Source organism: Salarias fasciatus, chromosome 6 (assembly GCF_902148845.1).
Source record: "Salarias fasciatus chromosome 6, fSalaFa1.1, whole genome shotgun sequence".
Classification (NCBI taxonomy): Eukaryota; Metazoa; Chordata; class Actinopteri; order Blenniiformes; family Blenniidae; genus Salarias; species Salarias fasciatus.
In genome coordinates this window covers 22,524,370-22,537,065 of record NC_043750.1, presented here as the reverse complement: position 1 = coordinate 22,537,065, position 12,696 = coordinate 22,524,370, and the positions used below count along the sequence as shown (strand labels likewise).

At 41.9% G+C, this 12,696-nt stretch overlaps 1 protein-coding gene across 2 annotated transcripts; it reads left to right on the top strand.

The window, feature by feature from the left end:
* Nucleotides 1-3,180: 3,180 nt before the first annotated feature.
* On the top strand, nucleotides 3,181-12,490 carry sh3d19 (SH3 domain containing 19). 2 transcript variants are annotated; one of them, XM_030095165.1, is made up of 20 exons: nucleotides 3,181-3,223; nucleotides 4,496-4,536; nucleotides 5,075-5,111; nucleotides 5,335-5,371; nucleotides 5,762-5,912; nucleotides 6,030-7,064; nucleotides 7,708-7,821; nucleotides 7,962-8,053; nucleotides 9,122-9,165; nucleotides 9,254-9,467; nucleotides 9,584-9,652; nucleotides 9,811-9,942; nucleotides 10,064-10,136; nucleotides 10,259-10,389; nucleotides 10,492-10,550; nucleotides 10,635-10,858; nucleotides 11,317-11,369; nucleotides 11,462-11,648; nucleotides 11,954-12,057; nucleotides 12,164-12,490. In XM_030095165.1, the coding sequence occupies exons 6-20, from the start codon at nucleotides 6,542-6,544 to the stop codon at nucleotides 12,272-12,274; spliced, it is 2,130 nt and encodes a 709-aa protein (XP_029951025.1). In that variant the 5' UTR covers nucleotides 3,181-3,223; nucleotides 4,496-4,536; nucleotides 5,075-5,111; nucleotides 5,335-5,371; nucleotides 5,762-5,912; nucleotides 6,030-6,541; the 3' UTR covers nucleotides 12,275-12,490. The 2 variants fall into 2 exon arrangements, with proteins under 2 accessions (XP_029951025.1, XP_029951023.1); XM_030095163.1 differs by having other exon boundaries at nucleotides 5,741-5,912.
* Nucleotides 12,491-12,696: the final 206 nt, after the last annotated feature.

Here is a 12,696-nt window from a genome sequence, read left to right as displayed (position 1 = left end):
AAAGAAAAATGAGCTCCCCCCATGCATACACTCCATATCAAACTTTATTGTCAGGAGACAGACTCTCGTGGACTTTGGTTGGCTGTAATGCGACACGCTGCCCGCCTTTTGTTGCCGGTTTCACCAGCTGCTCTGTGACTGTTGCTGAGTAATGTCAGCATGTGTTGGAGTGAGAGCGCGGCTGTGAAGGGGAAACCATGCCCGCTGACTGCAGCCGCTCTCTCCTGAGGCTGTGTTGATATTTCCAGGTGTCACAGAAACATCTTTACTGTTCTGGGACATGAATGAAAGCGCCACAAGCGGAGCACTCTGGAAGTCATCAACTCTTTCATGTTTGTTCAGTGTTAGGAAGTTTGCAAAGACTTCATATTAAAGAGAAAACTGCTTGGTTTGTACTGAACACAGTAAAAGATCCAAGCTTCTTTGTGTGATATTGTTATATTATTATTCTTTAAGTGATATTGGCAGACAATAGTATCTTTAAAAACCGAACCCAGAAAGAACACAAATAGAACAAAAATGTATCCTTCCATGAATTTTAATGCCTCTAAAGTTGCTGTCAGTTGAAAAATTGAAGTAGAAGTGTGATTTCGTGGTGAGCACTCACACCTCAGTGAGTCAAACAGTCTCACTACAGGGCAGGGCCTTTCTGTGTTAGCAGGTCAACCCTGTGAGTGTGTGAGGTTTGTTTATTTACTTGTTGTTGCATGTTTGTGTCTTTGTTTTTCTTTTTTACATTCAACTTGATCCCCATTTGGTCCAGTTAAGCTCGACTTAAATATTTTTGTGTCTGTGTGTCAGTCCCTTCGTAATTTTACCCATTCAGAGCTCGTTGCCCACTGGGATAGTGAACTGACTTGGGTTCCGTCACATATCGCCATGATCCAAGTAAGATAAAACACATATAAGGAACGAGTGGACTGTGATGTGATGATTTAACTGTTTAATTACTGGTAATTTTTAGCTGGAATTGTGTTTCAATATTTACCTTTCCTGGTATTATAGGACAGTATTTACCTGACAGAGACAGGGTGACATGTGAAATATGACGATCGAGGCAGGTGTGCCTTGTGAGTCATGACCTACTAAAAAGTTCACCCATCCTGCAATGCAGATATTCCTGTCACCTCTCACTTAGCAGGCAGAGAGGCAATGATGATGCAGTGTTGCAGCCTTCACTTCCTGAATAACTACATTCCGGTTCATGAGATTGGTCAGGTAAACACAGGAGCACTGACACACTATAGGGCCGGCCCTCTCTCCTGTGTTGTCTGTGGGTGTGTATCTGCCAGCTTCAGGTTCCTTGTCAAACGTAGCCTGGGATTCAAAGATCCAGGAGCGAAAGGTGTTGATGCTGAAGGATTTATCTTAATTCCTTTGATTCCTCCCAGGTAGGGACACTTAACATTAATTTTTTTTACAGATAAATATGTTATTGTGTCTACAAGGAAGTGAGAATGTTTTGATTAAAAGATAACAGAGTCGTGGATAAAAAAAGAAAATTCTCTGTGGGTGTGTGTAAAGCACAGACGCACCTTGTTCTCAAGTGCAGTTAAAGTGTAACTAAAGTCAAGAGAACCGCGGCTGCAGGAGATAGCAGCTCAGAGGTGCGACAGGTGGGTCAGACCGCCAACGAGCCCATTGTTTCAGGCTGGAGTCATTAAACACAGAGCTGTCCTCCTCACTGTTCCGCCGAAGACAAATCACCTCTCATTTGCCGACACTCCTACTTGCCTTTCCTGCTAAGTATCTGAAGATGTTTTTGTTCATTCCCTCTTTAGTATTAGTCTGTGTAAGAAACGGGGTCAGGTTGCTGCTGAAGAATAGAGGAAATATTATACACGTGTTGGAAAAGTCCCCAATGTGAAAGTAGTGTCAGTTTGGTAAGCTCATCTTTGTGTAAGGCAGAGAAAGTAATTAAACTATTAAAAAGAAAAAGTCAATAAGCAAAAAAATTCATGGTTACTTACAGAAATGCTTGTCGAACTACGGGTAACTGGTTTGTCAAGGTTGAACAGCTGATGGTGTTTGTTAGGGTTTGGTCCCTTGTATTTCCAGTATATACAGTCCTGTCTTGAAGTCAGAGACTTTTAATTGATGTGTGTGTCCCAAGGTTTAGTGGTTCGTGCTCTCACTTCACACAGAGAAAATCTGTGGTTCGAGTCTGGCTTTTAAAGCCTTTCTGTGTATGTTATCCTTTTGTGTATATTGGGTTTCACCGGGTACTCCAGCTTTGTTTTGGAAGCTAGATGAATTGTAGAAGATGGATCAATGGCTCAATTGGTTTGAGGTCTCCTCCAAAGGTGTCAGGACTGTTTCGTAAAAATTATTCACTTTTTCAAACATGACATGGCCTTAAACATTCACACCTCTCTAACTGACGGCCTGTCTACCTTCCTCACTGTATTTTAATGTTACCTTCTGCTTTTATTTCTATAGCCATCGTTTTACCAGTGACCGTTAAAACACTTTTTTTTATCATTCTTGGTTGTTTTAATGTCTGAGACCCAGTTAGGATATAACTTTGAAGGTACGTTGGGTTTTCTCCCCTGTGGATGACAATGCAGCAGAGAAAAGTTTCCTTCCACTTTCACTTCTATCCAGTGTTTGCTCCACTCACACTCATTTCTGCATTCAGACATCGATTCATTAAACCACACCAGGTTATGTTTGGAATTTAGACAAAACATTCCTGCCAGCCAGAGATGTGAGGATTGTGTTTATGCATCATGCAGGACTTTCTCATTGGATTCATGTAAAATATTTATCAGGCAACTCGTATAATATGTATTTATGATTTAATTTTTCCAGGAAAGACGCATCTCAAAGTGACGGAATCAGGTCAACTGGACTTGACGGTGTTTCTTGAACAATGTTTATTGTTTTATCTTATCATGAAATGGCTTCATCTCTTCACACTGTTTCCTTGACGCAGACTTGCCAGAATTCTTCAAGACGACAAAATGTCTTCCAAAACATGTAATCAAGTCCAGTTGACTTGATTCAATTGCTTTGAAAAGACAATGTACATGTTCAGTTCTTAGCTGACATTACATTAGAAAATAACATGATCCGTTCATTGAAAATGATTTGATTCTGCCTGTAAGTAACTCGACTTGTAACTTTGAAAAAATGTTTAGTTTTTTCAGCTTGTCTTAATTCCTTTCTGATGTCCCACAGATCACCCTGGACGAAGATCAAAGCCAGAACATTTGCATTCCTGGTATGTATGAATGTTTATGAGCTGAGGTTTTTAACGTGAGCAGGAGGTGATGTGGGAGATCCAGCAGCAGATCCATCCGTGCTTGGAGCAGAGCGCTGTCCCTTTAAAACTCAGATCTGCTGATGGTGATGTTGTGAATGTCCCAAACAATGTGGCGCTGCAGCCTGACAGAGAGAAGGTCAACACAGGGACAGCTTCTACGTGCTCCTCTTTATCAGCTGTTGTTGTATTTAGATATCAAAGAGAGATCTGACACGATTCTGACTGAACGAGACACAGTGTGTTTGAGGCCTTCAGGTCTTCGCTTTTAAATCTCATCTAATCATTTACATCAACTGTGTGCTAAAAGGTGGAGCCTGAGGATCACTGGGGTGTTTTTCCCCAGATACTTTACTGCATTCAGGTGTTAATGAGCAGAATAATGAGCCCGCCTCCATCAGGAGAATCTTCTGTAGCTTTGGTGGAAACTCAGCAGAGAATAACATTACCGGTATTTTATGGTATATCCAATTTACAAGACGAGCACAAAGACAACAATAACATTTAAAAGGATTACAAAGGCATCTTTGGCACAAAGGGATAGAGAGCCGAAGGACATGCAACTCTGTCAAAGCATTCAGCTGCTGGCAATGTAAAAAATGATTTTATAAGGTAGGTGAATTTTTAACAAACTCCAGGTTAGATATTTATGGATTAAAAGTATCACTGGAAAGTTTTGTTAAGCTGCTCCACTTGTTAAACTTTGACACATTTTATGACATGTATCTAAATATGTGGTAATCCTTATTTTAACCTCAGTCTTTTAAAAAATTATGTATTGTCCAGGATCATCAACAAATAATTATTTGACCACTGATTCTTTGTGCTTCCTTAGCCAAGATGCAGCAGTCATTTCCACTTCTGATCTCCAATATTTAATTTAGACTTTGTCCGGCTCTTTACTCAACACTTCCTCTGCTTTTCTTCTGTCCTGATACTTCTGATTATATTTCAATCAGCATTCATTTGTCCCGCTATATGACCACACTGCATATTAAAATATATTTTGTATTACAGCAAATATTGTTTATATATTTTCTGACAATCTTTTTTTTTAAGTTAGATATATTTAGTTAGTTTGAAGCCTCTCTTTATGTATAAACTGTCATTAAGAGTAAAAAACCAGAACATTTCCTACAAAAGTAGCAACAACATGTTATCAATCTGCTTTTTCCATTCGTCCCTCTCACTGCTAATAGCCAGACTTTGCTCTGTGCTCTGCTCTCCTTTCAGTCAAGGCCCTTTGTCCTCCATACGAGCTGCTATCAAAAGAAGTAAGTTTTGGAACATTTTTACAGATTATGTCAGTGGGTTTTGTGTGTAAGCAGGGCCTCAGTGGTTCTAGTTTTATTTTTATATTTGTTTTTAAGTATTGGGGTCCAGTGGTCACAAGCGGCATGTCACATTTCAATCTGATCAAAGTTGATAACCTTTTCCTTTCATTTGTGTATTTTTAAAGCGCACTGGCAATTTGGGAGTGCAAAGAATTCATAACTTCTTTTTTTAAACTTTATGTTCATGACAGTAAAACTGACAAAGATTCTATTTAATCTTACTTTCAACAACAACAAAAAGTAGCAACTCATCACTTTTCGGTTAGTTTTGGATTAATCTGAAGATTTCCCACACATGCTTATCGTTGCTGCTGTGAAAGCTATCAGCTACTGCTGTGGCAATTCAATCACCAGGTCCTTTATTAAATGCTGAAATTATCATGAAAAGATGATAAAAAATGAACATAATTATTGGCTGAATATCACTGACACTGGTCTTAAATACCCACGACTGATTTGATGTTTTTTCTCTTTTTAGCAAAGACAAACTCTCAAAGCGACAATAGAGACCGAAGGTAATGTAGAACAACTTTCCAAAAACTCACTGTTCACCTGTACTCTAACTGTATTGTTTGCTTTTTAATGAAATCACGTAATATACAAATTCATTTTTGAATGTGGCTGGCAGCCAACATGAATGAGAGAAAAACATAATAATAGAAATATAATTATGTTGGGAGTCAATGCCTTTGCTTATATCTCACATGTCTCTTTTTTTCTGTCGTGTTTGTCCTTCAGACGACCGCAGATCACCATCGTCTCAGCAGAGCCTCTGGTCAGTAACAGCTGGTTCTCAGGATCCTCACTGGTTTTACCTCCTCCTCAGTCAGGCTGGTCTACAAGCCTCCAGATTGGCTCTCAGGTGGCTTTCGTTTGATCAACAATGACTATTTCCGTCAATAAAAATGATTTGTTTCTTCATGTAAAAGCTTAGAATATAATACTTTATTGCCTCTCTTATTATTGTCAATGTAAGCAACCAAGAACGACTGAAAGTCATATTCATACATACTGTATATTCTCTGTGGAAAACATGTCTGCTCAACTACAGTATATTAACTGAGAACATTTAAGAATAACTCACTTAAAAAAATATAAGGAATTGTAAATATAGAACACTGAGAACCTCTTTTTCATGACTCAGCACCCACCAACCTATGACCAGGTGATTAAAGAGAAGACAGAGGAGGAACACACTGTTCGGCCCACTGCGGCCCCCCGCCGGACCACCTGCACCACCAGCGGGACGCAGACCGAACCTGTGAGGGAGGACACTTCCCCGGCAGTCCCACAATGCACTGCAGCTACATCTTTAAGTGAGACAACAGCTGCCAGTGAAGCACCTTTTCACAAAGTATTTATTTCTGTTGAGGCTCTTCTCAATAATAATTTCTTATTCTGTTTTTTTTTTTTTTTTTTTTTTTTTTTTTAAGGTAAAAAACCGCAAAAACCACCAAGGCCTTCTGTACCAAAACCCCCCAACAGAAAACAAGCGATTAATTCAGTCGGAAAGGCTTCAGCAGATGCTACTACAGGACTACCAAACACTGAGAATGAAAGTGACTCTAAATGCAATGTAACACAAATCGGAAAGGAGGGCTCCACACACACATGCACCAGATCTGTCACTGTGTACTGGGACACACCAACAGATTCACTTCTTTTCACAGTTGCCCCTGCTGAATCTGCTGCCGCTTCTTTAAAACCAGAAGGCAGTCCACATCCCGTCCCACGTCCTCGTACAAAACCGCAGAAGCAGATCATCAAAGAGGAGGCTGCAGATCTGGTCAAGCTCAGTGGAAACTGTGACAATTTTCAGTCTGATGCACAGGAGGTTTCTTCAAATAAGTATTTAGAAGAGTTGCTGGAAGTTTTTGGTGCAGAGAGTGGGTGTGAGGAGAGGAGTGACTTTATTGATTCACAGGCCGAGGATGCTGTCAGCGAAATGAACAACGGCCACAGTCAGCGCAACATCAAGGCCAGGATCCAGGCCTTCGAGAGCCAGGCTGGCACTGAGGAGGATCACGTGTACGAAGTCATCAAGCCACAACCGCAGCCTCGGCCCAGGACGGGCATTAACAAACCGCCAGTGGCCGCCAAGCCCTCCGTAGCTCTCAAGCCTCAGTTGAGCCAAAGCGAAGATGATATCAATCACAACAATCAAAACATACCAAATGCAGACGCGCCACAGAACTCCACAGCAGTCCCCAGACCTCAGCCCCCAAAGAAACCCGCCGGATTCTCAATCAAGGAGGAGCTGGAGACCTTACACAGCAAAGGAGCCCTCCCCAACGGGTCACGTCACCCCGTGCTGACCAGGGCCAACAGGATCGATGAGGACGACTCGCAGCCTTTTCAGCCACCGCCTCCAACTAAAGCTGTGAAGGAACCACTGAAGCCGAACCTGAATATCAACAACCACAATTCAGCCTCCACCTTCAGAGGGGTCGAGTACGGGGACAGTCCAAGTAAGTCAGTTCAACCTGTAAATAATTTAAATGTTTCAGGACATTGTAAAAAAAAAAAGGTCACATTTTGTAGATATATTTCTGTAAATCAAAACAAGTCGTCATTTCAACAACAAATATATACAATTTCAGAATAATGATTTTTTGTAGTATTTACCCACTCAATACACAATGCAGTGAAATAACCTAAAAACTGGTCCTCAATGAATCAGTTGCACCCAGAAATCATATTTGATACACTGTTTCTCTACACACTGCCTGATTTCTGCAGATTGTATTTTGTACATTTTCAAAACAATCACTCCAATATAATTAAACTAGTTAGCTGTTAACTCCTCCTTACTAGTTACCTGACTAGTCAGTCGACTTCTGAGTTTGCATGTGTTGTGTCTGCTATTCCTCCTAGAACACCAACCTTTGACCCCTAACACCCTCAGACTGTGGTAACCCACAATGGGCTAAATAAAGTACAGAAAACAAATACAAAATCCTAAAAATAAATGTCAGTGTATAGCAATGTGCTGTATTTTATAGTGAGAAAGCTGCCCTATAAATAAATGTTGATGCATTGAATGACGTTTGACCTCTTGATCTGAATTTCACTGGATGTAGTACAGCTAGACCGCCATGTGTCTCTGTTCAGTTCAGGCATCTTTCCAGCCTCAGCGGAGCGAGGAGAGCAACGGAGCTCCTTTCTCCAGAGAAAGTATCACTAAAAGGCCGACCACCATCAGAGTTCCCAGCAGAACTGGTTCTAGTAAGTCCAGTGTGATACCTGTCTTTATTATATACAGACCTGAGCACTGTGTTTGAACATTTGTAGGTTTGTCACATCTGTTATCCCAGACTGAAAGTGAGCGTCAGTTTTCAGTGTTCTGTGGCGTCATCTCTCCTCAGTATCAAGTAACGTTCAGGACAATGCTCCTCCTCTGCCTTCTCAGAGGCCTGTGGGCTCTCTGGTCAACCACAGACAAAGTCTTTCCTTCCAGGTAAGATTTCCATTATGGTGCAGCCAGAGGCGGAGTGTGGGGCTCAGTACAGAGGGGGTAGAGCATTCTTGACGGGTCCCTACGATAGTAATTTTACCATTCAGACAATACCTCATGCTACCATCAAACAACACACTAATGCTCACTTTTATAGAGCCAAGCAAACCTATATGCCTCAGAAAGCAGAATAAAGTCATAAACCAGTTCACAAGCTTGTTCTGAAGAACAAATACACACACACACACACACACACACACACACACACACACACACACACACACACAAATGCAGCCTGGCTGGTGTCAATCTCGCGTCCGCTGTCCATGGTGCTGAAAACTCAGATTAAAAACTCATGGGCTAAATCTGTACCATCTTTGATACAGATTAAATATAAAATGAACACAGCTGGTCCAAAATTACACAATCTATTCAGATAGATATAGACACAGCTATCTATATCTTTTGGAATTCACGTACTGTATATTAGAAAAAATACCTTCTCGCACACACTGCACATTTTATTATAAGAATTTATTTATGAGTAAATGTGAACACATCACATGAAACGGGGCCCTATGACCTTATGGGCCCCTTGGCGACCGCCCCCTTGCCACCACTCTGGCTCCGCTACAGGGTGCAGCCATAAACCTCAAATCAGTCCACCACAGAAAAGACATGAACATCCTTTTTTTAAATTATTTTTTGTAAAAAGTGCAGTTTAGACAAGAAAAATACAGCATAGCGGAGATTCCTTTAGTCTTCTTTAAGACTTGAACATTGTTTTATCAGCATGAACCTAATGGTAAAACTACACTGAGGTACATCTTGCCAAATTTCAAAATCAGGTCAGCCTTGTCTGTTGACTGACTGTACCGGTGACCTGCTTCATTTCTTCTCTCCAAAACAAGGAGACTCTTGTAGCCTTGTAAATGCGCTGCCTGCTGCTGAGCTCAGGTTATCTGTGTGTGAATGCTTTGCGTTGTTACATGGTGACTCTGGTTTCCACTGCTGCACACTGTCACACTGTTTTACCGCTGAGGGAAATGCAGCTCTGTACTCTTTCTTCAGGACACCTCCTCTCACGCTGGTACACAACCATCATTACCACCCCGGTAAGTAAAGAAAAAAACAATAAGCACGATTAAACACTGCATTATTTTTTACTTTGTGAAGATGATGCACCCCTTTTCCTTCTTTTAGGAGACACACTGTGAAAAAACCTCCCCCACCTCGTCCGCCGCCAGCCAAAGCAGGTCCTGGGAGACCCCCAGCTCCAAACCTTCATGCCATAGGTCGGTCCCAGTCGGCACCATGGGAGACTTCACCTGCACCTCAGGTGCAGAGGTCCCATATGAAAGGACCCGTCTTACCTCCGAGGCCCAACCCAGGACACCGTCTCTACAACAAATACACCGTGAGAGAGAGCGAGAGAGAGAGTGAGAGAGAGAGCGAGATCTCTCTGCATGCTGTAACTCTGTGACTCTAAAGCTGATTCGTTAACATCTTTCTGAATGTTGTTTGTTCCACCAGCTTCAGCTTCCCCATGGGATCGCATCCCTTGACTACAATGGAAGCAATACAGGAGAACTCTCATTTCAGGTAGCAGATTCAGTCACATCAGTACATTTTCAGGACGTTCAGTCTGTGAATCTGCCTTTATTTTTCGAGCACTACATGCAGTACAAAGTGTTTTGCACAACGCACTGACTTTGAACCACACAAACTATTGATACCATTGCATACGTGTCTTTTAACAGAAGAACGATGTGCTTCTGCTGCTGGATGAGACTGACCACGATCACTTTGAATGCCAAGTTGGAGAAACGAGAGGTAGAGTCCACAAGTCTCGTCTGAAGGTCATAACTCCACTGGACGTGTCACCATCGCAGGTAGCATATCCTCTGTTCATAAGTGAAAACTTGCCCTTGACATCGGAGTCTTAATCGATTTTGTTTCCTGGTCCTCACCTGAATAAACTGTACATTTAGTGTTTTCGCTCTTCCTCCACAGGGTGCCGGTGCGGCTGCTTCAGGTGGAGACGGTTATGGACTGAAGGTGCAGGCTGTGCATGACTTCTCTCCTGGTAATCTTCAAGTCAAACAGCACTGTGATTACATGATGATAAGAAATAAGTCAATATACAAATGTTCCTGTTTCTTAATGTGAAATGTCGCATTGAAGCTAAGATATTTTCTCTTCACACAGAGGGTCCTGGAGAGCTGGGTCTCCGGGCAGGAGATGTTGTGACCATGGTGGAGCAGGTGGACAGTGAGTGGTACAAAGGCACCTGCAGGGGATCTGCAGGTTTCTTTCCCATCAATTATGTCAAAGTCTTGGTAAGTTTCAGTGCATCACTCAGCTTTTTGGAGACACAAAGCTCAATGCAAGTTAAAGAAATGTCTAAACAATGGATGATAATCATTTTCTTTTATAATTAGTCAAATTCGCCCAGACCCCTCCCCGAAAGAAAACCAAGACCATTACCTGCTCCGGTCAGGTACTGAACTCACTGCATCAAACCCGAGTTTTCAGCCTGCTGGTTTGATTCGGTGAGCCAACTGAATGTTTAAATTCCTTCCAGTGGTCCGAGGTGTGTGGCCCGGTTCGACTTTGAGGGGGAGCACAGTGACGAACTGTCGTTCTCTGAGGGGGACGTCATCCAGCTGAAGGAGTACATGGGACAGGAGTGGGCTCGGGGACAGATCGGCGGCACCGTCGGCATCTTTCCCCTCAACTTTGTGGAGATTGTTGAAGATCTGCCTCCAGCCCCGAGTCAGCAGCAGCCTGGCAGGATAGCACTGCCTGGTAGGAGCATCCAAAAACTCCCAGCTATATTATTTACTCTGTTGTAAACTTACTGTTAGTGTGTCAGTCTGGTGAAAACACTGAAGGAGTAAGAAGGTGAAACCTGTGTTTTGTTTTTCAAACTGATTTTCATGTAGGTTGTAACAGAGGTTGAATAAAATAATAAAATAAGCTTAAGTACAAACCCATGAATGTAACAGTTACTGTGACACAGTCTGAGCACATCAGGAATTTAGGATCCTGTTTTGTTAAATTAAGTAATTGTTTATCCAGTTTCTGCCCACAGACAGGAGTTGAGAAATTCAAATTAGAGGCCGTCAGTTCACAACCCCGCCCCAACTCCCACCGTTCCTTAATTTAGCTCCTTAGCGTTTTTTTCTCACTTGCAACTTGACTCATGTTCCAAAGAAACACATTACTAGTATCTAACCTCAGTCTTAATGCTGACATTTCCACAGGCATGGTTGCAGCTACTCCCAGTGCACAGCCTGAGGTCTCCAGGCCTGCTCAGGTAACCACTGTCTGGCAGTGGAGATGTTATTAAAGCAGTGGATGACAAAATGAAAAAGACTTTCAATCCAGGCATTTCTTCCCCCTCTGCAGGAGCCTGAATCCAGCGTGGAGTGGGCCGTGGCTCAGTACGACTACACCGGGAAGTCAGACGGCGACCTGTCCTTCAAAGAGGGTGACTGCATCCTCATCACTCAGCACGTCAACGCCGAGTGGAGCTGTGGCAGACTCAACGGCAGGGAGGGCATGTTCCCCACCAGTTTTGTGAAGACTAAAGCAGGTAAAAACATTTTAAATAATCCAGCACTGTTAAATTAGTGGATTTCCAGGAAAAGTTACATCATATTGGAATTTATTTTCGTGAAGACAAATAATTATAAGAAGCATCAGATATTAAACACTTTGAATGCTTTCTTCAGGTCCTAAAGTTTCGTATCACTCTTGAAAAACAAAATGTTAAAATTTAAATGAATTGTTTATTTTACCTCTCTGGACTTTGGGTGACCTGAAAGGTGCTTTCAAATAAAATGTATCATCATCATCCATCTTATATTTTTATTTAAAGTGGTTTTCCTTTCTCTGCAGCCCATCAGTTGTCCAATAACCAGCAGAATGAAGCCACTCGAGGCGGAAGAGCCAGGGCGCTGTACAGCTACACATCAGACTGTGATGAGGAGCTCTCTCTGCAGGTGCAATATCAGTATTCTTCTGGTGAAAAAGATCAAAATACCCATGGAAATAATCAAAAGAAGCTGGCTAAAACCATTCCTGACCACTCGCTTCCCTCTCTCACAGGTCGGGGATATTATAACCAACCTGGAGTCCGTTGACGATGAGTGGTATTTGGGGGATTTGAGAGGAAAACGGGCCATGGTCCCTAAAAACTACGTGCAGATGCTGGTGTAAGACCTTCAGTCCATCGAGAATGAAGCCATTTGGACGACTGGAATGAAAGAGATCTGAGGATATTTTAAGAAATACAATTCAAATGAATCCCCCAAACTGGACTGCAGTATTTTGTCTAACTTTTGTCTTCAGCAGCTTTTACTTTAAATGAATTTCTTAGCTATATGTATATACGAAAAACAAGAAAAAAAAAATTAAAGATGGTTGGCAATGGCAGTGAACTGGATTTTGATTTACCAAATATAAGTGCGCCATCCAGTGGTGGATGGTATATTTACTTCTCGCTACACCCTTCACTACATGTAAAAATGTCTTAATATTCTAACTTGGAATACTTCAATTTCAAACAGAATTTTTTAAATCCTCCTCACTACGGTAATTTCACAAATGTGAGATTAATTCACATACCAGCAATACGATGT